The sequence below is a fragment of the Salmo salar genome, chromosome ssa09, assembly GCF_905237065.1.
Source record: "Salmo salar chromosome ssa09, Ssal_v3.1, whole genome shotgun sequence".
NCBI lineage: Eukaryota > Metazoa > Chordata > Actinopteri > Salmoniformes > Salmonidae > Salmo > Salmo salar.
In genome coordinates this window covers 13,487,543-13,512,224 of record NC_059450.1, presented here as the reverse complement: position 1 = coordinate 13,512,224, position 24,682 = coordinate 13,487,543, and the positions used below count along the sequence as shown (strand labels likewise).

The following is a 24,682-nucleotide window of genomic DNA, read 5'->3' as shown; positions in this document are numbered from 1 at the left end:
AAAACAATTTACACACACCAATTACACTACATGAATGTTGCTTGCATTATGGAATACAATATATTCAAAACCCGTTGACAAGGGAGGATTCCAATACTTAACTGACCCTGTCCTACTTGGCACTTGTGTAAATCTGAAGGGATTAAAAAGATTAAAGCAACATGGTGAAACTCCCACATAGGCAATCATACAGCAAGGTGATGCTACTAGTGGAAATGATTGAATTTAGGTCTAAGGCAGATTTATATCACTACCTTTATCTAGCTAATACATACAAATCTAACTGAAATCAAAAGACAAGATGTTAAGTGTTGTATACTTGTGGAAATATTTTATTTACATCTAGAATATAGTACATTAAACACAAAGGTCTGTCAGTTCATCCAAACACACATTCAGTATTAGTAACTAAACTTCATTTTTAGTTAAATCATTTAAAACAAGATCCCAGTAATGACAAGCCAGACATGAGAAGCACTGAACAATATTTAAAATGATTCCAAGGGCCCTTGTTGACATTTGTCCCATGGGGGGGAAGCAGAGTAAGCAGCAAAATAACTAACATTTTCACGAGTCAAGAGGGCACATACAGCAGGATTTGAATATTGTACAGCACAGTTTCGGACAAATATATTGGCATCCTTGCACTTTTCTTTAAGGTCCAATGCAGCCGTTTTTATCTCAATATCACATTTCTAGATAGCAATTAAGTACCTTACCGTGATTATTTATGACCATTTTAAATGAAAAACAAACAAAAATAGCTTTGTAGCAAAGACCCGTTTCTCAAGCAAGAATTTTGCTAGGACTGTCTGGGTGTGGTCTTTGTGGGGAGTGTAAAACTGAAAACTAGCTGTTATTGGCAGAGAGGTTTGCAACTCTTTCTTATTGGTCTATTAACTCATTTACTGCCAGGTGATGTCACCAGAGGCCAGAACTCCATCCCATTAAAACAGGTTGAAATTTCAGGCAGTCTTTTCAAACAGCTCTTACGCTAAAAGGGCATTATCATTTTCACAATTTCAGTATTATTCCAACCTCAGTGTGGAAACATATATAAAACACATAAATCACTTTTCTGACTGCACTGGGCCTTCAAATAACTCCCTTCTTTTGGCCACAGCTGACTGGATTTTCAACATTGCAGAACCAATTTTGTTGTAAACTTAGATTTACAATTTTAATTGAGAAAATAAAAGACAAATGGCATGGACACCCTGGAGCTACTTGGTTGCACATCCTTTGGCAAAGTTAACTGCAGACAAACACTTATTATAACCATCAATGAGCTTGCTGCACCTTTCAACTGGATGTTTGGCCCACTTTTCAGTAGCAAAGTGCTCTAATTCTTCAATGTTTGAGGGGTAACCTGCAGCAACCTCTGTTTCAACTCTCGCCATAGGTTTTGGTTGTGATTCAGATCAGGAATATTCGCTGGCCACTCCAGAACAGTCTCTCTTCTTGAACCATTCCTGGGTGCTTTGTTTTTTTGGGGTCGTTGTACTGCTGGAACACCCACAACCTTCAATGGAGGCCACATTTTTGGACACTGGGTTTAACATTGGACTCCAAAAACACCTGTAAACCTGCTGATTTCATGATGCCTTGCGCACGCTCAAGGGACCCAATACCAGAGGTAGCAAAGCAACCCCACAGCATTATCAAACCTCCCCTACCTTTGATTGTAGGGAAGGTGTTCTTTTCATTGAATGCTTCAAACACAGGAAGAAACCATCTTATCCTATACGCAGATTGAGGAAAATCTTGTTAGTAACTGCTTACATGAGGCAGGGCTGTACATAGCAAAGATCAATATATTACTGATTGAGTGGGCAGCCTGCTGCTATACATGACTGGTCTGTAATCAGTGCACAAATTATTCCTAAGCATCTTCACACACCTCTTGCGCAATGGGAGAATCTCTGTTGAAATAGCTTAATCCGGGACTAGTTTCTGGGAAACTGGCCCTGTGTCGTACACTGCCACCTAAATAGCAAAGAATAGATTAACACATAATGACACCTTTCAAGGGTTTTCTCCAGTGTGTGTTCTCTGGTGTATGAAGGGGATCCTAATGTTGAACTTCTCAGTTCACACTGTTAACTGTGATACAAAGCCCCTTTCCAGTATCAACTGACTCAACAATATCTTGCTCGGATTGACAATGAGAAATGCAGCACATCATGTTATTTCATTGTGCTCTTCTTAGTCTTCTTCTTCAGTGGTGAGATTTTCAATTTGTGTTGTTTTTCCCGGTGGTACTTCAAACTTTGCAGGTGTGGGTAGCCCCTCCCACATTCACTGCATGAGTAAGGCAACTCGCCTGTGTGCACTCTCTGATGAGCTGTTAGTTGAACTTTTGCACTGAAGCGTTTTTCACAATCAGGGCAAGGGAATGGTTTCTCTCCTGTGTGCATTCTCTGATGAATTTTTAGATCAGTTGATGTATAGCATCGTTTCTCACAAAAGGAGCAGGAGTATGGCTTCTCTCCAGTATGTACTCGCTGGTGTGCTATGAAGTTGCTGCCTCGTGCAAATTCCTTCCCACAGACAGAGCATTTGTACGGTTTCTGTCCAGTGTGTGATCTTTGATGAATTGTTAAGTAACGTTTTAAGGTAAAACTCTTCCCACAGTCAGAGCAGTTAAAAGCCTTCTCTCCTATGTGTATTTGCTGGTGTGTTTGTAAACTAAATTTCTCAGGGAAACCTTTTCCACACTGTTGACAGGAGAAAGGTTTTTCTCCAGTATGTGTAAGTTGATGTCTTCGTAATCGAGAAAGTACAGAAAAACTCTTCCCACAGTCAGCACAGGGGTGAGGTTTAACTCCTGAATGTACCCGCTCATGCAATTTCAATTCAGCTGATGTAGTAAAGCACTTCTCGCAGCCAGAGCAGTGGAAGGGTTTTTCTCCAGTGTGAATTCGTTGGTGTATCTTAAAGTAACTCACCTGAGAGAAATTCTTTCCACAGTCAGAACAGTAGTAAGGCTTCTTTTCAGCATGATTTTTCATGTGAACTTTTTGGTGTAATTTAAAACTGTCAGGACGTGAAAAACATTGATCACATTCAGAGCATTGGTAAGGCTTTTCTCCAGTGTGCTGTCGCAGGTGCACATTAAAATAACCAAGCTGAGCAAAATCCTTCCCACAATAAGGGCAGTGGTAAGGCTTCTCTCCAGTGTGAATTCTCTGATGTACTTTTAGATCATTTGATGTTTTGAAACTCTTACCACACTGAGAGCAGTGGTGAGGTCTTTTTGTTTTGTCGGCATCCTTTAGTTTAAGATCTGTTGCAGATGAGTTCTCGCCAAGCTCTCCTGGAGCAGAGATCTCTCTATGTTCGGTTGATGCAGATGAATTCTCTCCAAGCTCTCCATGTTGGTGGGGCTTTACACCTGTGTGAGGGAGAGGGTCTTGGGCTACACAGAGAAGAGAGTCAGCATCAAGTTCATCAACACAAGTCAAATCTAACCATATGCATAATAAGGGTTTGCAAATTTGATCAAATACCTGGATAAGTTGATCCTCTGCTATCAACAACCTCAACTTGTATAGATTGTGCATTTGGCCCCAGCTTCTTCCTGCAGTCCTCCACCTGTACTCTAACTCTCTTGAGAGGCAGTAGTGTCCACTGAGCTCCACTGTTACACCCAGGACTCAGTGATTTCCTGCAGTCTTCCAGCAGTACTGTTACCCACTTGAGGGGGATATTGGGCTCATGTTGGTGGGGAAGAGACAGGCTGGAAATGTCCTCACAATCCTAAAATAAACACAACATAAACAGAATGTAGGTGGTGTCGAATGGATTAATAAACACTGACAAACTACATCATTTGGTAATGTAGGCCTACTACGCTACCTCCTCCAGTTTCATAGACTCTGCATTTGGCCCCAGCAGATTAATGCAGTCTTCCAGCAACAATGCAAGAGTTCCACCGTTACAATCAGGACCCAGTGACTCTGTACGTTCGGGATCAGGGTGGTGGGGAAGAGACATGCTGGCACTGTCCTCACAATCCTAGAATAATGACAACAGATATAATGTAGGTGGGTCAAGTTCAATATTTGTATACAACACACACTAGATTTATGAAAAGGTATAGTAGCAAGTGGGACAGTTCAATATAAAACAAAAACATGTATTATGTGTAACTTAGTCATTTTAAGTGTTTTTCATGGTTGCAAAGGCAAAGTTTAGCTAGCAACTAGGGATGCACGATATATCGGTGAACATATCGGAATCGGACGATATTAGCTAAAAATGCCAACATCGGTGTCGGCCGATGTCTAGTTTAACATCCCGATGTGCAGTTTAACATCCCGATGTGCAAAACCGATGTCAAAGCTGACGTGCATACCTATATAACGTAGGTACGTGACGTAATAACGGCAAGTAAAATTTTACGGTATATGTGCAACACAGCATTCCTAAACTAGCCCACAATGTCTGCTGTGTGGATCGAGCAGTCATTTGAAAGAGTAACACAATTTCAGCGAGACAACTCAAAGGCGAAATCCATTAAAGCCAAGATAACGGAATTCATTGCCCTTGACAATCAACCGTTCTCTGTCGTGGTTGATGTTGGCAATCGCCGACTGGTCAAGCACCAGTACACACTACCAAGTGCGCTATTTTTCAGATGTTGCCCTACTGGAGTTACACAGTAATAGCGTCACTGCTATTAGCTTCACGACATACATACTATGGAACACCGTTTGGGTCTTTGCGTGTGAAAAAAGATACAGTAGCACTGTCAAGGCTGTACAAAAAAAGTCTGCAAACACCGGCCACGAACGATGTGTTTACAATACTGCGTTGGTAATAAAGCATCATTTGTTCGACCGCAACTTCTGGGGTAGCTAGCTTTAGCTTGGTACCTAGCTAGCATCAATACAACCAGCCTGAAACAATAGAACCAGTAGAACCTGAGGTCATTTTCATTATTCTTAGCAATGATTTAGGAATCCTTGTGAGTATTAGCTTACTAAGCCACAATAAGGATTAGGCACAATAGTGGAATTTGTGGTTTACCTTCAAAATAAAAGTATGTAATTGACAGTAATGCAAATGAATACAAATAGAATGCCATATTTTTATTTTAAAGGCTAACTGCAAAGTCCACTATTGTGGCTAATCCTTATTGTGGTTGGCTTCACATAGATGGGTCCGACCACCATTAACTTCTCTAGGGTATGTGGGATGGTAGCGTCCCACCTCGCCAACAGCCAGTGAAATAGCAGAGCGCCAAATTCAAAACAAAAATCTCATAATTCAAATTTCTTACACATACAAGTATTATACACCAATTTAAAGATAATCTTCTCGTTAATCCTGCCACACTGTCCGATTTCAAAAAGGCTTTACGGCTAAACCATAGCATTAGATTATGTTAGGACAGCACCTAGACAAGAAAAACCACAGCCATTTTCCAAGCAAGGAGAGGCGTCACAAAAACCAGAAATACAGCTAAAATGAATCAATAACCTTTGATGATCTTCATCAGATGGCACTCATAGGACTTCATGTTACACAATACATGTATGTTTTGCTCAATAAAGTTCATATTTATATCCAAAAACCCCATTTTACATTGGCGTGTAATGTTCAGAAATGTTTTGCCTCCCAAAACCTCCGGTGAATGAGCACATCAATTTACAGAAATACTCATCATAAACGTTGATAAAATATACAACTGTTATTCAAAGAATTATAGATACACTTCTCCTTAATGCAACCGCTGTGTCAGATTTCAAAAAAGTTTTACGGCAAAAGCACACTTTGCAATAATCTGAGTAGAGTGCTCAGTAACAACCACAACCAATACAGAAACCCGCCATATTGCAGAGCCAACAAAAGACAGAAATAACATTATAAATATTCACTTACCTTTGATGATCTTCATCGGAATGCACTCCCAGGAATCCCAGTTCCACAATAAATGTTTGTTTTGTTTCGATAAAGTCCATATTTACATCGAAATACCTCCTTTTTGTTCGCGCGTTCAATCCAGCATTCCAAATGCACTGTGCTCGCGCAGTAAGTTCAGACGAAAAGTCAAAAAAAAGTTACATTACAGTTCGTAGAAACATGTCAAACGATGTATAGCATCAATCTTTAGGATGTTTTTATAATAAATCTTTGATAATATTACAACCAGACAATTCCATTGTCTTCAGAAATGAAAAGGAACACACCTAACTCTCACGGGCGCGCGCCTGTCTGAGCTCATGTCATTTTCTCAGTCATCTGATTCCAATGGCTCTTATTCTCTCCCCATTCACAGTAGAAGCATGAAGACTGTTGACATCTAGTGGAAGCCTTAGGAAGTGCAAAATGACCCCACAGACAATGTATACTGGATAGGCAATCACTTGAAAAACTACAAACCTCAGATTTCCCACTTCCTGGTCGGATTTTTTTCTCAGGTTTTTGCCTGCCATATGAGTTCTGTTATACTCACAGACATCATTCAAACAGTTTTAGAAACTTCAGTGTTTTTTCTATCCAAATCTACTAATAATATGCACATCCTACCTTCTGGGCCTGAGTAGCAGGCAGTTTACTACGGGCACGCTTTTCATCCAGACGTCAAAATACTGCCGCCTACCCCGATGAAGTTAATCAAATAAGAACTGTCTTATAAATGAGGGTTATTTTAGATGACACCTAGCTATATAGTTAGCTAGCTAATTTGACGTGTATCGTTTTATGACACGGAAAGACCCAAACGGCGTTCCATAGAAATCCTGGTTGAGAATGAAATGACTGAAGAAATGAACAACGAAACGGCACAGCAAGGAAATGAAAGAAATAGGTTTTGATTATGTTTTACTGGTAATGGGGACATACGTAAATGCCAACAAAATAACTTTTTAGTCAGTGTGGTGTGTGTAACCTTTAACTAGGCAAGTCAGTTAAGAACAAATTCTTATTTACAATGACGGCCCGGACGACGCTGGGCCAATTGTGCGCTGCACTATGGGACTCCCAATCACGGACGGATGTGATACAGTCTGGATTTGAACCAGGGACTGTAGTGACGACTCTTGCACTGAGATGCAGTGCCTTAGACCGCTGCGTCCGTGTGTGTGTTAACCATTTAACTGTACTAGAATGCTTAAAAGGCCGCTAAAATTGTAAATATCGGTATCGTTTTTTATGGCAAGGAAAATATTGGATATCGGTGCATCACTACTAGCAACCTAACGTTAGCTAGCTAATAAATCATATGAAGTAGTCCAACATAAGCTGTTACAGGTTGTGGATAGCCGTTGACATGCTGCTAGTGTTAAGGGTAAACAGCAAATTGTAGACCAATTTTTACTTGGTATTACTTTCTTCGTTATCAATTCGGAAACGCTTGTTTCTAGTTGCAGGTGGAACTCCAATAAAAAGTTAATATTCATGAGGAGTTCCCTCACCATTTTAGCTGGTTGGCATCTCGCACTTCCCAACATATTTGCAGGAACTATCAGTTCTAAGCAACGCAGCCATGTGACCCAAACAAAGAGCTACACACATGCAAGAGGCATTTCTCACTCTGTACAAAAAGTGGATTTAATATCTTTTTTTAATTTTCAGTATTTTGGAGTTCCACTTGAAACTGTTCAGACATTTATAAAGAGACAAGCTACTTCTGAATCGGGAACAAAGAAAGTATTGTCAAGTAAAGGTTAGTTGAAACATTGCTGCCGGTGCTTTGTATTAGCTACGGTATACAGTCGTAGCCAAAGGTTTTGAGAATGACACAAATATTAATTTTCACAAAGTCTGCTGCCTCAGTTTGTATGATGGAAATTTGCATATACTCCAGAATGTTATGAAGAGTGATCAGATGAATTGCAAAGTCCCTCTTTGCCATGCAAATGAACTGAATCCCAAAAAACATTTCCACTGCATTTCAGCCCTGCAACAAAAGGACCAGCTGACATCATGTCAGTGATTTTCTCGTTGACACAGGTGTGAGTGTTGACGAGGACAAGGCTGGAGATCACTCTGTCATGCTGATTGAGTTCGAATAACAGACTGGAAGCTTCAAAAGGAGGGTGGTGCCTGGAATCATTGTTCTTCCTCTGTCAACCATGGTTACCTGCAAGGAAACACGTGCCGTCATCATTGCTTTGCACAAAAAGGGCTTCACAGGCAAGGATATTGCTGCCAGTAAGATTGCACCTAAATCAACCATTTATCGGATCATCAAGAACTTCAAGGAGAGCAGTTCAATTGTTATGAAGAAGGCTTCAGGGCGCCCAAGAAAGTCCAGCAAGCGCCAGGACCGTTGATTCAGCTGCGGTATCGGGGCAACACCAGTACAGAGCTTGCTCAGGAATGGCAGCAGGCAGGTGTGAGTGCATTTGCACGCACAGTGAGGCGAAGACTTTGAGGATGGCCTGGTGTCAAAAAGGGCAGCAAAGAAGACACTTCTCTCCAGGAAAAACATCAGGGACAGACTTATATTCTGCAAAAGGTACAGGGATTGGACTGCTGAGGACTGGGTTAAAGTCATTTTCTCTGATGAATCCCCTTTCCGATTGTTTGGGGCATCCGGAAAAAAGCTTGTCCGGAGAAGACAAGGTGTCATGCCAACAGTAAAGCATCCTGAGACCATTCATGTGTGGGGTTGCTTCTCAGCCAAGGGAGTGGGCTCACTCACAAGTTTGCCTAAGAACACAGCCATGAATAAAGAATGGTACCAACACATCCTCCGAGAGCAACTTCTCCCAACCATCCAGGTACAGTTTGGTGACGAACAATGCATTTTCCCAGCATGATGGAGCACCTTGCCATAAGGCAAAAGTGATAACTAAGTGGCTCGGGGAACAAAATATCGATATTTTGGGTCCATGGCCAGGAAACTCCCCAGACCATTGAGAAGTTGTGGTCAATCCTCAAGAGGCGGGTGGACAAACAAAAACCCACAAATTCTGACAAACTCCATGCATTGATTATGCAAGAATGGGCTGCCATCAGTCAGGATGTGGCCCAGAAGTTAATTGACAGCATGCTAGGGCGGATTGCAGAGGTCTTGAAAAAGAAGGGGCAACACTTTGCATCAACTTCATATAATTGTCAATAAAAGCCTTTGACACTTATGAAATGCTTGTAATTATACTTCAGTATTCCATAGTAACGTCTGACAAAAATATCTAAAGACACTGAGGCAGCAGACTTAGTGAAAATTTATATTTGTGACAATCACAAAACTTTTGGCCACGACTGTACAATGCATTCGGAAAGCATTCAGACCCCTTGACTTTTTCCGCATTTTGTTACGTTACAGCCTTATTCGAAAATGTATAAAATATTTCCCCCCCCCCTCAATCTACACACAATACCCCATAATGACAAAGCTAAAACAGGTTTAGACATTTTTCAAATGTATTAAAAATAAAACTTACATATCACATTTACAAAAGTATTCAGACTCTTTACTCAGAACTTTGTTGAAGCACCTTTGGGAGCGTTTACAGCCTCGAGTCTTCTTGGGTATGATGCTAGCTTGGCACACCTGTATTTGGGGAGTTTCTCCCATTCCTCCTTGACCAAGACCCTTCTCCCCGATTGCTCAGTTTGGCCAGGCGTCCAGCCCTAGGAAGAGTCTAGGTGGTTCCAAACTTCTTCCATTTAAGAATGATTGAGTCCACTGTGTTCTTGAAGACCTTCAATAATGCAGAAATGTGTTGGTGCCCTTCCCTAGATCTATGCCGACACAATCCTGTCTCGGAGCTCTACGGACAATTCCTTTGACCTCATGGCTTGGTTTTTGCTCTGACATGCACTGTCAACCGTGGGACCTCATATAGACAGGTGTGTGCCTTTCCAAATCATGTCCATTCAATTGAATTTACCACAGGTGGACTCCATTCAAGTTGAAGAAACATCAAGGACGATCAATGGAAACAGGACGCACCTGAGCTCAATTTCGAGTCTCATAGTAAAGGGTTTGAATACTTAAGAGTTGAAGTCAGAAGTTTACATACACTTAGGGTGGAGTCATTAAAACTCGTTTTTCAACCACTCCACAAATTTCTTGTTAACAAACTATAGTTTTGGCCAGTCGGTTAGGACATCTAATTTGTGCATGACAAGTAATTTTTCCAACAATTGTTTACAGACAGATTATTTCACTTATAATGCACTGTATCACAATTCCAGTGAGTCAGAAGTTTACATACACTAAGTTGACTGTGGTTTTAACTTCTCTAGGCTTGGGGGCGCTATTTTCACGTCCGGATGAAAAGTGTGCCCAAAGTAAACTGCATGCTACTCAGGCCCAGAAGCTAGGATATGCATACAATTGGTAGATTTGGATAGAAAACACTCTAAAGCTTCTAAAACTGTTTGAATAATGTCTGTGAGTATAACAGAACTGATTTGGCAGGCGAAACCCCGAGCACAATCCACCCAGGGATTCTTTTTTTGAGGTCAATCTGTTTTCCATTGGTTTTCTATGGTAAGCCCGTTTTAATAGAAATATGCTTGCAGTTCCTATAGCTTCCACTAGATGTAAACAGTCTTTATAAATTGGTTGATGTTTTTCTTTAGAGAAATTAAGAAGTACGGCTGTCCAGAACGAGGGTCCAGCCTAGGGCTCTAATGTTTTGATGCGCGCGACCTGGAACGCGCTTTCTTTGTTTTCCTCCGGTATTGAACACAGTTTATCCTGTCTTAAATTTTATCGATTACTTACGTTAAAAAACACCTGAAGTTGTATTAGGAAAGTTGTTTGAAATGTTTGGATCAAGATTTAAGGTAACTTATAAGATATTTTGTAGTCATGTTGCGTGAGTTGGAACCGGTGTTTTTTTTAATCAAGCACGCCAAATAAATTTACATTTTGGAGATATAACAAAGGAACAAAAGGACCATTTGTGATGTTTATGGGACATATTGGAGTGCCAACAGAAGAAGTTCTTCAAAGGAAAGGCATGAATTAAATTGTTATTTCTTACTTTTGTGTCACGCCTGGCGGGATGAAATATGATTGTCTTTGTTTGTTTGATGGGGTGCTATCCTCAGATAATAGCATGGTTTGCTTTCGCCGTAAAGCCTTTTTGAAATCTGACACGGTGGCTAGATTAACAAGAAGTTCAGCTTTAATTTGGTGTATTGCACTTGTGAATGTATGAAAGTTAAATATTTGTAATATTTGTTTTTGTATTTGGCGCTCTGCCATTTCACCAGATGTTGTCAAATTGATCCCGTTAACGGGATTTGAGCCATAAGAAGTTTTAAACAGCTTGGAAATTCCAGAAAATGATTACATGGCTTTAGAAGCTTCTGATAGGCTAATTGACATCATTTAAGTCAATTGGAGGTGTAGGTGTGGGTGTATTTCAAGGCCTACCTTCAAACTCAGTGCCTCTTTGCTTGACATCATGGGAAAATCAAAAGAAATCAGCCCAAAAAAATTGTACACCACAAGTCTGGTTCATCCTTGAGAGCAATTTCCAAACGCCTGAAGGTACCACGTTCATCTGTACAAACAATAGTACGCAAGTATAAACACCATGGGACCACGCAGTCATCATACCGCTCAGGAAGGAGACGCTTTCTGTCTCCTAGAGATGAACGTACTTTGGTGCGAAAAGTGCAAATCAATCCCAGAACAACAGCAAAGGACCTTGTGAAGATGTTGGAGGAAACAGATACAAAAGTATCTATATCCACAGTAAAACGAGTCCTATATCGACATAACCTGAAAGGCCGCTCAGCAAGGAAGAAGCCACTGCTCCAAAACCGCCATAAAAAAGCCAGACTACGGTTAGCACATGGACAAATGTCCTCTGGTCTGATGAAACAAAAATAGAACTGTTTGGCAATAATGACCATCGTCATGTTTGGAGGAAAAAGGGGGAAGCTTGCAAGCCGAAGGAACACCATCCCAACCGTGAAGCACGGGGGTGGCAGCATCATGTTGTGGGGGTACTTTGCTGCAGGAGGGACAGGTGCACTTCACAAAATAGATGGCATCATGAGGTAGGAAAATGATGTGGATATATTGAAGCAACATCTCAAGACATCAGTCAGGAAGTTAAAGCTTGGTCGCAAATGGGTCTTCCAAATGGACAATGACCCCAAGCATACTTCCAAAGTTGTGGCAAAATGGCTTAAGGACAACAAAGTCAAGGTATTGGAGTGGCCATCACAAAGCCCTGACCTCAATCCTATAGACAATTTGTGGGCAGAACTGAAAAAGCGTGTGCAAGCAAGGAGGCCTACAAACCTTACTCAGTTACACCAGCTCTGTCAGGAGAACTTATTGTGGGAAGCTTGTGGAAGGCTACCCAAAACGTTTGACCCAAGTTAAACAATTTAAAGGCAATGCTACCAAATACTAATTGAGTGTACGTAAACTTCTGACCCACTGGGAATATGATGTCAGAAATAAAAGCTGAAATAAATCATTCTCCCTACTATTATACTGACATTTCACATTCTTAAAATAAAGTGGTGATCCTAACTGACCTAAGACAGGGAATTCTTACTAGGATTAAATGTCAGGAATTGTGAAAAACTGAGTTTAAATGTATTTGGCTAAGGTGTATGTAAACTTCTGACTTCAACTGTATGTAAATAAGGTATCTGTTTTTTTTTATAAATTTGCAAACATTTCTAAAAACCTGTTTTCGCTTTATAATTATGGGGCAGTATGTGTAGAATGAGGAGTATTTTTTTTATTAAATCAATTTTAGAATAAGGCTGTAACGTAACAAAATGTGGAAAAAGTCAAGGGGTCTGAATATGCACTGTATATGTAGCTGTAGAAGGATACGTGTGTTGACCTATGCCACCCCATAGTAATACAGTACAACACCGGTTCTTAGATATAGTTTCACCCAGGGAAGAGGCTGAGACTAACAAGTTTCTGGAATTCATATCAGACACTAAATTTTACCCCATTTTTCTCCCAATTTCGTGATATCCAATTGCGATCCAATTACAATCGTTTCATCGCTGCTACTCCCCAATGGGCAGGCCTCCCGAGTAGCGCAGTGGTCTAAGGCACTGCATCGCAGTTGCTAGCTGTGCCACTAAAGATCCTGGTTCGAGTCCAGGCTCTGTCGCAACCGGCCACGACCGGGAGACCCATGGGGCGGCGCACAATTGGCCCAGCGTCATCCGGGTTAGGGGAGGGTTTGGCAGGCCGGGATGTCCTTGTCCCATCGCGCTCTAGCAACTCCTGTGGCGGACCGGGCGCATGCACGCTGACATGGTCGCCAGTTGTACAGTGTTTCCTCCTACACATTGGTGCGGCTGGCTTCTGGGTTAAGCGAGCATTGTGTCAAGAAGCAGTGCGGCTTGGCTGGGTCGTGTTTCAGAGGACGCACGGCTCTTGTCCTTCGCCTCTACCGAGTCCGTACGGGAGTTGCAGCGATGAGACAAGACTAACTACCAATTGGATACCACGAAATTGGGGAGAAAAGGGGATTAAAAATAATAATAATTGTCAAATGTAATGATGCCCAGCATGTGCAGTAAGGCAAGAAACAGCATGCCCTTTTCAAATCATAGCGACAACTAAAGTGGCCAAATAACTCACGGTTAGCCTAGTGAAACGTGTTCTTATAAGCCCAATCGCATGTGAAAACAGAGTTTTGACTGGCAACTATTTAAAAAGAGGATCCCAGCCATCTCACATTTACGTCATTTAGCAGACGCTCTTATCCAGAGCGACTTACAAATTGGTGCATTCACCTTATGATATCCAGTGGAACAACGACTTTACAATAGTACATCTATATCTTTTTGGGGGGGGGGGGGGTTAGAAGGATTACTTTATCCTATCCCAGGTCTTCCTTAAAGAGGTGGGGTTTCAGGTGTCTCCGGAAGGTGGTGATTGACTCCGCTGTCCTGGCGTCGTGAGGGACGCCTCACGATTGCTCAATTCTTAAAATGAAGCACATTAAATCTGCTTTACAACCTGGCATACATAGCACGCGTGAGTTTCAAGTTTGGAGAAGCCAATTTTCACCATAAATATGCATTAAATATGCATTATCACATTGCAGACTTGTGTAAGATAGCCTACTATTCCTAATGTGATGAGTAGATTTGGATAGTCATAATTTAGACTAATAATATAACTCAATCACTGTTCGCAAATTATTATTTTTTTAATAATAATTTTTAAAAAAGAGACTTCAATACATGGCTAAGTGCGTTTAGGCCTAGGGTATATCATATACGTTTCTTCTTTCTTTGCATGGAAAAAAATTGGGCCTTTTAAAAACACATTTCATGCAGTTCTACTACACTTTACATGACTGGAGACATTAGCAGAATCTTTTTTAATACGACAAACCTTTCAATAAAAACAATGTGGTGCATATGACAGGCCTACGAGAAGGGGAGACAAGTAGAATCTGACATCCATCTAAACTGGAGGAGGAAAATATTGTCAAAAAAACGAACTTAAGTAGCCCTGACCCAACACTGATAAACAGTGAATATGCTCAGTGTGCACTCACAGGGGATATTGCCGATCCTCTCTGCTGGCGCCAATAAGATAGACTACACTGTTGTTTGCTCAATTAAATTGAGAATTTTGATAATGAAAAGACTAATCTGTCTTTTAGTTGTCTTCTCTTTACAGCAATAACTTTGTTTTTCTGCAATTGTATTTAGAAATATTGCGATATGCCTACTTTGGCCTCTACTTTTCACAGACAGTCGCAACTCAACAAAAATCTGCCCAAATTGCATGCGCTGCCTTTCCTTCCAACTGTAGGGAATAAGATTTAAAAGAATACACAACTTTTTACAAAATTTTCTTAAAATAAGCTAAATTATCCTCTGTGGCCAAATCATGCTTTAGTAGCCTATTTTAAATTACTGTATTTCTGTATAGACGGGAGTAGGCTATTAATTAAAGGTTATATAATTTTGGAAACTTTATTCAATTTACTTTAGGAAAAGCTTACATTCCCCTAGCCTTATGGACGCGCTGCCTATGCTGGCATATTAAAAACAAGCGTAACATCCACTCGCTATTCGAATGCAGTCTACGGACTCGTTTTTTTTGTGTGGGCCATTCTAAATAAAACATTATTCCACCTATAGGCTATATATAAAGACTAAATTAAATTGTTTGATGGGTGAGAATATTATCAAGTGCTTGTTAAATTGTGACTGAGAGACTGGTGAAGTGTGTGCAGCCTGTGCAAGAAACAAAGCAGAGCCCATGCCTTTCATGCAACATTTCTCAAATCATTATTAGTCACATCATGCAACCTTAGAATGTATTAAAAATCAAAGCATATAGCCTAACGTTTGTATCACAACTAAAGTTGCATAACTTATAATCATATAGGACCTTTTTTTTTTTTAAACTGCTCAACACAGAACAGCTGCATGTGTGCAATCCCTGTGAAATAATTTGGAGAAAATATCATTTTTATTTTATTCAGCTATGCTCAATTGTGTTCTTCATACTATAAAATAATATACAATAATGCCACGGAATTCGAAGTAAATCTTGTCTGCTAAATTAACTGTAGTCCCAGTGGCGGTTCTAGACCATTTCAACTGGGGGGCCAAGCTGGGGCCAGTTGTACTGCTAGAGGGGCCAGTTACATTAGACGTTATTGTTGTCATATGGTTTTCTTCACTGCATTGCAGGCATTAGCAGGCAAAAGACCATGTTCATAATCATTAGTGTTCCGCGTTGCCCCTGTCTAATAATGGATGTAAAAAAAGAACGATAGCAAAAATTAGTTATGTAAAAATAATTTCATACTCCACATTTAGGGGGGCCACAAGGGGGTCCAAAATTGTTGTCACAGGGGCACTGCCCCCCCCTCAGAATCGCCCCTGTGTACTCCACAGCCAGATCAGGGCCTAACAAAGGACAACTCTGAATATCCTATTCTGTTCTTCTGAAATAGGCTACATTTTCTTCATATCCTGTGCCTTTAGATCTGTCGAAAATAAATGATGGATTTATTGTGATGGTGTAGGCCATATTAAATGGATTTATTTGACTTTTTAAAATGTAGATGTACCAAAAGGTCAGGAGATGCTAAACGTTTATGTTAATTAACGGTCTTTGAGACCGGCAGTTATTTGCATGACAATCACCGGCTGACAAAATGTCGTGACCACCACAACCTTAGTTAACACCATCATCTTTAATTTGCTCACAAAAAAGTAATTGTAGATCTAAATGCAACTTTACATGAAACTGATTGAGATTAAATGATTGGAATGCAGATAGAGTCAGGACATTTCAGCAGTAAAATGTGAAGAACGTTGACAACATTTTGTATTTATGTAGGCTTCACTAACCAGGTTTCCATCCAAACTTTTCATGCGAGTAAAGTACATGTCGGATAAAAAAAAGTCACGAAAAGCTTGATGGAAATATGTGGTAAACGTTCCAAATGTCGACAAATCAAATTACGCTTGACAAGGTGGGATCTTGTGTAGGTAAAATGAATTATGTGAAACGCTTTTATGATCAAATATTGATATAAAAACCATCATATCGAAGTAAATTGGAGTTATGCAAATGTATTGTGTGGCCCTCCCTCTACGACTCGGAAAGCATGCAGTTTCTTGGCTACAGATGAAATAAATTATGATGAACTTCACAGGGTGGTGAAAGTGCAAGGTAATGAGCTTGATACTACTTTCCAATAAATAGAGGGTCTTATTCTGGTGACATGATGATCGATGCTTGGCTGCCATTTGACAAATTTAGATAATATATTTTGTCCATAATAATCTAAGGCTGGGCGATATGGCTAAAACAATATCTCTCATTTTTGACGATATTTTATGTTCTGGATTAATTCAAGTTCAAAATATGCTTTGAGTAGTTTATGACAAGGGTGGCAACACATATGTGATTTCAATTGGGCTTTCTGATAGTTTTATACGGTTCAATCCAACTTCAAACAAAAATAATGTTCAGCATTTTCTAAAATGTCTGCATTTCTTGCACTTTTATCATCATTTCCACACTGTACCACGCAGGGCTGCATGACATGGGAAAATATTATAGGCTTAGTTAATCGGTGAACTGTTGGAATTATGAAAATATAATTATTATCCTAATTCTATAGTTGGAATATATATTGGGCAGCACCTTGAATTCATTGTTGTTCGACATGACAACGAATGAATAAGCCTCGGAGGAATTCTTGACAGGGTATAAAACCCAAGTGTTGGTCGTTTCCAGGGGACCCTAATTAGATGTTACATTCTATGTTCTTACCTCATGTAGCTAGCTAACATATTCATGTTTCACATATTCCTCTCTGAGTTAAGATACCATTGCAAACAATATGCTTATCTAGGCCTACACCAGCCATCCACGTTTGCTCCGACTTATCAAACTAGCTAGCCAGACAACTAGCGATTAGCATTAGCGGCTAACAATAGTCACAAACTAGCAGACATTTCGATACAAAAACGAATAGTGTACTTGTGGAAAGCAGCATTGTTTTCACCAACATCTTGTTGCATCTATCTGACCATGCAGACTGCAGACTGAACGGCAAGAAAGTGCATGTGACGCCGTGGTAGAGTAACTGCTCTTTCCTTGAGTGGCAGGGCTTGAGTTGGGAAGCAGAAAGACGACTCAAGTAGCAAACGGAGTAAACTATAAAAACGGACATTACATCTGCCTGAGCTCAATGTCACATTTAACAAACCAAACATTGAAATACCGTTACAGAAGGTAAAGTAAAAACCCAAACCGATCCATGCATCAATACCGGGTATATAGTCATTCAGGGCAGGTGGGGCTGGCCTATTTTGCATGTTATTTTGGTAATGATTCGTGTCACATATCAGTTTGCAAACAATATATATATATACTGCTCAAAAAAATAAAGGGAACACTAAAATAACACATCCTCGATCTGAATGAAATAATCTTATTAAATACTTTTTTCTTTACATAGTTGAATGAACAACAAAATCACACAAAAATAATCAATGGAAATCCAATTTATCAACACATGGAGGTCTGGATTTGGAGTCACACTCAAAAGGAAAGTGGAAAACCACACTACAGGCTGATCCAACTTTGATGTAATTAAAACAAGTCAAAATGAGGCTCAGTAGTGTGTGGCCTCCACGTGCCTGTATGACTTCCCTACAACGCCTGGGCATGCTCCTGATGAGGTGGGGGATGGTCTCCTGAGGGATCTCCTCCCAGACCTGGACTAAAGCATCCGCCAACTCCTGGACAGTCTGTGGTGCAACGTGGCGTTGGTGGATGGAGCGAGACATGATGTCCCAGATGTGCTCAATTGAATTCAGGTCTGGGGAACGGGCGGGCCAGTCCATAGCAACAATGCCTTCCTCTTGCAGGAACTGCTGACACACTCCAGCCACATGAGGTCTAGCATTGTCTTGCATTAGGAGGAACCCAGGGCCAACCGCACCAGCATATGGTCTCACAAGGGGTCTGAGGATCTCATCTCGGTACCTAATGGCAGTCAGGCTACCTCTGGCGAGCACATGGAGGGCTGTGCGGCCCCCCAAAGAAATGCCACCCCACACCATGACTGACCCACCGCCAAACCGGTCATGTTGGAGGATGTTGCAGGCAGCAGAACGTTCTCCACGGCGTCTCCAGACTCTGTCACGTCTGTCACATGTGCTCAGTGTGAACCTGCTTTCATCTGTGAAGAGCACAGGGCGCCAGTGGCGAATTTGCCAATCTTGGTGTTCTCTGGCAAATGCCAAACGTCCTGCAGGGTGTTGGGCTGTAAGCACAACCCCCACCTGTGGACGTCGGGCCCTCATACCACCCTCATGGAGTCTGTTTCTGACCGTTTGAGCAGACACATGCACATTTGTGGCCTGCTGGAGGTCATTTTGCAGGGCTCTGGCAGTGCTCCTCCTTGCACAAAGGCGGAGGTAGAGGTCCTGCTGCTGGGTTGTTGCCCTCCTACGGCCTCCTCCACGTCTCCTGGTAGCGCCTCCATGCTCTGGACACTACACTGACAGACACAGCAAACCTTCTTGCCACAGCTCGCATTGATGTGCCATCCTGGATGAGCTGCACTACCTGAGCCACTTGTGTGGGTTGTAGACTCCGTCTCATGCTACCACTAGAGTGAAAGCACCGCCAGCATTCAAAAGTGACCAAAACATCAGCCAGGAAGCATAGGAACTGAGAAATGGTCTGTGGTCCCCACCTGCAGTACCACTCCTTTATTGGGGGTGTCTTGCTAATTGCCTATCATTTCCACCTGTTGTCTATTCCATTTGCACAACAGCATGTGAAATTTATTGTCAATCAGTGTTGCTTCCTAAGTGGACAGTTTGATTTCACAGAAGTGTGATTGACTTGGAGTTACATTGTGTTGTTTAAGTGTTCCCTTTATTTTTTTGAGCAGTATATATGAGTTAATAAAGCCGCATACAAACATGGTCTCTTTTTTGTTTTCTTGAGTAAAGCAGCTCAAAAATGCAGGTGTTTCAGCCTAGCTCAGTGCTTTCTGTGGTGGTGGGGCAAGCCAGCAGTAAATATGGAGCGTTGCACCGTGTTCTGTCACTCATAGGGACACTACGTCACCGCCAAGTCTATGGGTAAAGCTAGAAAATTCTAGCCCCTTGGGTGCTGACATTAGAAGTGCCCATCCAAGGCGGCTCAAGGTCATTGGCCACAGATAAAATGACGTCAAATCACGTTATATGTACAGTAGCTTTGATTGGACTGACATCATACTTTCAAAATCTTAGCTAGCAGTCATCATCATGAATCAAGTCGACAATCTACTAGAAAATCATTTTTAATCCTCGTCATATGAAGAGAAATAATAACGAGAAATTATAGACAAAACGTATCGGTGCTCATCGGCCATTGGGCGTAAACATTACACAACAAGTTGGAAATCGCAAAATCAACAATGAGTAGTTTGGAAGGAATCAGTGAAAGTGGCTAACGTTAACGGCAAGCATTGCAAAGCAATCACTAGCCTGCTATTCAGTGGAATGGCTGTGTGGTCCCAAATCTGGGATTAAGGGTCTCTTTTCCAAGTTTAAAAAGATTAACATTCAACATTGGCCATGCTGTCAATGAAGCATGATATGTGCCGCGCTCAAAACAACTTAACTCGGAACTGCAAAAACTTGACTTCAGTGAGTTCAAGACAACTGGGAAGTCGGGAATAAACGAACGAGCTCTGACTGGGAAAATACGTTTTGAACGGTCATCCAACTCAGAATTGTAAATCCGGCCTCTTTCTAGAGCTACGACCTGAAGATCATTATGATTCGACCTTGTTTTTTTCCCCCCCGAGTTCCCAGTTATTTTGAAAGCACCATAAATCCAGAGAATGCCAGACTTTGATGGCAAAATTTGCCCACGGAGGACCGCCGCGCTACCTTCCTGTTCAAGTGAGCACAGCACAACAAGGTGAGTCCAAAATGTATTGTATGCTGCTGCATAAATTATGTAATATGCCAGGGAGATATGTATACTGTAGCTAAGAAAGTAATAAGTGTATGTTGTGTAGTAAGATGTTAGTAGCCCATGTGCCTCACCCTAATAATTTGGTCTATTTACCTCTCTTAATTTCACCTACTGTTCTGACTTGGTGGTGCACATGTAGCCTATAACCTGTTTTAGAGAAATGTAATCATCAAATATTGTAAGAGCTTTCAATGTCTGCTTATATTCCTCCTTTATTTATCCTAGGGTTCTGACTTGGTGTACAGTGAGAACACTAAGAACGGCCCATGTTCTGAAATCTGTCGCTGTACATTTCAAAAGTGCTAAACAAATAGTTATATTGACTGTGTCCATCCTAGCTCGCTCATTAATGTCTTAATCGAAATTACGGATCGCCTCTTATCCACTTGTCGTCCCCTTATGCCATAGTTTGTACATCTCAATTGTCATTAGAAACCACATTTGTTTAAGCAAGTCATCCATATCAGCTATATTAAAAAAAAAGTAAACGAGGCTGAATTAACTGTTTCGCTGCCACACAAGGCTCCGCTGATAGCCAGGTGTAGCCGTTGTAAGATGTTGGGACTGCTGTTGGGACAGCTTTATGTAGGCTGTTTGTGGGCACCATTTATCACCGTTATAATACAATTCATGTATTGTTTAGTGTTGTGGCTTTGCTGGCATGCATCCCACTTTTTTTCCCTACCACCAAGATTTACATGCTAAAATTGGCACGGTATATAGTAAAATACAGTATACTGCCCAGCCCTATAATAATATCATCATGTAGGTAGCCTACCCACACTGTATCTGCGAGCTGTTGGCTACAGAACGTGCCAAGACCATAGTGTGTGCATTCGCTATATAACACAACATTTTTTGTGACAAAACCCATCAGTAGAGTTGAAAATGCAATGAAAACCCATTAACTTGTATTTTCTATTGTAACCACAAAAGTTATTTTATGTACACTACGTCATCATGAACACCTCCAAAACAAAGTTCATGTGGTTTGGTAAGAAGAATGCCCCTCTCCCCACAGGTGTGATTACTACCTCAGGGTTCAGAGCTTGAGGTAGTCACCTCATATACAAGTACTTGGTAGTATGGCTAGACGGTACACTGTCCTTCTCTCAGCACATATCAAAGCTGCAGGCTAAAGTTAAACCTAGACTTGGTTTCCTCTATCGTAATCGCTCCTCTTTCACCCCAGCTGCCAAACTAACTGTGATTCAGATGACCATCCTACCCATGTTAGATTATGGAGACAATTTATAGATCGGCAGGTAAGGGTGCTCTCGAGCAGCTAGATGTTCTTTACCATTCGGCCATCAGATTTGCCACCAATGCTCCTTATAGGACACATCACTGCACTCTATACTCCTCTGTAAACTGGTCATCTCTGTATACCCGTCGCAAGACCCACTGGTTGATGCTTATTTATAAAACCCTCTTAGGCCTCACTCCCCCCTATCTGAGATATCTACTGCAGCCGTCATCATCCACATACAACACCCGTTCTGCCAATCACATTCTGTTAAAAGGTCCCCAAAGCACACACATCACTGGGTCGCTCCTCTTTTCAGTTCGCTGCAGCTAGCGGCTGGAACGAGCTGCAACAAACACTCAAACTGGACAGTTTTATCTCCATCTCTTCATTCAAAGACTCAATCATGGACACTCTTATTGAGAGTTGTGGCTGCTTTGCGTGATGTATTGTTGTCTCTGCCTTCTTGCCCTTTGTGCTGTTGTCTGTGCCCAACAATGTTTGTACCCTGTTTTGTGCTGCTGCCCTGTTGTTGTCATGTGTTGCTGCCATGCTATTCTGTCATCTTAGGTCTCTTTATGTGGGGTTGTCTCTCGTAGTGATGTGTGTTTGGTCCTATATTTTTATTTACATATATTTTTATTCCCAGACCCTATCCCCGCAGGAGGTCATTTGCCTTTTAGTAGGCCTTCATTATAAATAAGAATTTGTTCTTTAACTGACTTGCCTAGTTAAATAATGGTTAAATTAAAAAAAATCACGGACAGCCCTTTATGCGCAAAAAGTACATTTTATGCAAACATCTCTGGTAGGTAAACGCGGGTTTTAGAATATTCGCAGTAAAATCTGGCGCCAATTAGATGGAAATTTAACTGTCCTGCAAAATCATCCTATTATCTATTTTATAACGTGGTCACCCTACGGATACTGGATCTAACTCTGAGCCGGATGTTATGCAAGATGTTGTAACTCATGCTGCGTTCAAAACAACTGCGAGCTCAGAAAAATCCCGACACCCTAGCGTTCAGAACTGGTAACTTGGTGGTAAAAAAAAATAGCTCCGAAAGGGAAAAATCGATTTGAACGGTCATCCAACTTGGGCCTCATCCTAGAACTCCTACTTTCCGACCTGAAGATCAGAGGTTATGATTTGCCCCCGTATTTTTCCGAGTTCCCAGTTGTCTTGAACATGGCATCTGAGACAGATAATATGCAGCATTTAACTCTGAGCCGAATGCTATACCGTTACTGGATGTAGCATCTAGCTCAGTGTTACAGCCTCTATTGGCCAACCCAAAGACAGCTGTTGCATACCATTGCTTCCTATCATCTCGCAAATCTCCGTTTTGAACGACTGGCTTTATTACCAAAATTATACTACTTACACTTAGTCAATTTTGACACTAGAATGAATGTTTGACTCATATCGATGGCACATAGCCTATGTCATAGGACATTTTCAAAACAAAAGGTAGTTTTTAGGTGCAGTCGCTCTTTAAAGCGGAGGAAGACGCAAAGCAGTACTGTAGCTACATGAACTAACATTAACTATACGTAGCCATAATCTCTTGCTGAAGCTAGCTAACGTTAGCGAGCCATGATCTTGCAAAGACGAAAGGAAACTGTTGCTGTGTTGGCACAAAACGGGCTAAATATGCTGTTTGCTTACCATTTTTTTTAATTGGCTGTTTCCCTTTCTTTTTTTTCTCTTTCTTTTTTTGAAGGGTCGTTTCACGTTTGTAGCTAGTTATGTTGTTAGGTGCGTAATACTATGCAAATGAAAGTTTGAAACCTCTCTGGCTCACTGAGGTATACTATCTCTATGAACGCTCTGGCTAGGCCACGAAATGAAAAGCATTCTGCGCATGCTCCGAACCTTTTTCTTCTGGGGAGAATCGTGTCGGTTGGCATGGCTTGTGATGCATTACCGCCCCCTACTGGACTGAAGTGTGGATGGTTGATTGAGAAAAACTGACCTTCTTATAGCCTTCTTTTGTATAGTGATGATGATACATTATTTTAACAACATTAAAATACATTTCACAACAGATTTCACAAAATATTAAGTGCGTGCTCTCTACCATCATGCACTTACGAGCTTAGATGGTTCTCGAATTAATCAGGTCTCTGCATATACATACTTAGGGATATGGTTGGATGATAAACTGTCTTTTAAAATGCATATTGACGAACTTTGTAAACGGCTAAAAGTCAAGCTAGGCTTCCTCTATAGAAACAGGACATGTTTGTCCTCAACAAATAGAAGACAAAATGTGCAAGCTAATTTTATGTCTGTTATAGATTACGGGGATATTATTTACATGCATGCAACGGCATCAACACTTAAATCGCAGGATGCTACTTATCATTGCGCACTTAGGTTTATTACGGGTGGTAGCTACAGAACTCACCACTGTGTTTTATATCAAAATGTGGGTTGGACTTCGCTGTCCGTGAGACGAAAACATGCTCTCGTGTTTGTCTATAAAGCACTTCTGAACTAGCTACCTTCTTATTTATCATCACTCATCAATATTAGAATTAGAATTCCTAAAACCAGGTCTCAAGCATGGATTACACTTGAGGCCCATGCGATTTCCACAGTTGGGTATGGCTGCCTTTTCCTGTTACGCTCCTTGCCTATGGAATAGCCTGCAGACTAAACTTAAACTTGACTCTTGTCCCCCTTGCCCATTTAAAATATTTATTGGAGGATTTTTATTTTTGTATTGCTTGTACCTGTTTCGGGTAATGCAAGTTATTGGGCTGTTAGGGGAATAACCTATGTGTAAATGTAATCCGTTGCTGTATTTGTTTGTTATCTGCGATCGTTGTTTATCTTGTGTAGTTTCTTAATCATTGTACCTAAACTGTATGTGTAAACATGTAAACGCAGGGCCCAGCAGTAAAAGAGACCTTGGTCTCAGTCTGTGTTCCTTGTTGAAATAAAGGTAGAATAATACTATCACATATCTACAACACAAAATCCATGTGTACAGTGC

At 41.1% G+C, this 24,682-nt stretch overlaps 1 protein-coding gene across 6 annotated transcripts; it reads right to left on the bottom strand.

The window, feature by feature from the left end:
- Window positions 1–309: 309 nt before the first annotated feature.
- On the bottom strand, window positions 310–23,551 carry LOC106610749 (zinc finger protein OZF). 6 transcript variants are annotated; one of them, XM_014210282.2, is made up of 7 exons: window positions 23,350–23,550; window positions 3,859–4,017; window positions 3,510–3,759; window positions 3,230–3,418; window positions 1,901–1,986; window positions 1,677–1,741; window positions 310–1,522 (listed from the first exon to the last, which is right to left on the bottom strand). In XM_014210282.2, exons 1-6 carry the CDS (start codon window positions 23,350–23,352, stop codon window positions 1,715–1,717), a joined length of 714 nt encoding a protein of 237 aa, XP_014065757.1. In that variant the 5' UTR covers window positions 23,353–23,550; the 3' UTR covers window positions 310–1,522; window positions 1,677–1,714. The 6 variants fall into 6 exon arrangements, 3 of the variants coding, with proteins under 3 accessions (XP_014065757.1, XP_014065756.1, XP_014065755.1); XR_006770927.1 differs by having other exon boundaries at window positions 1,901–3,418; window positions 23,350–23,551; XM_014210281.2 differs by having other exon boundaries at window positions 310–1,741.
- Window positions 23,552–24,682: the final 1,131 nt, after the last annotated feature.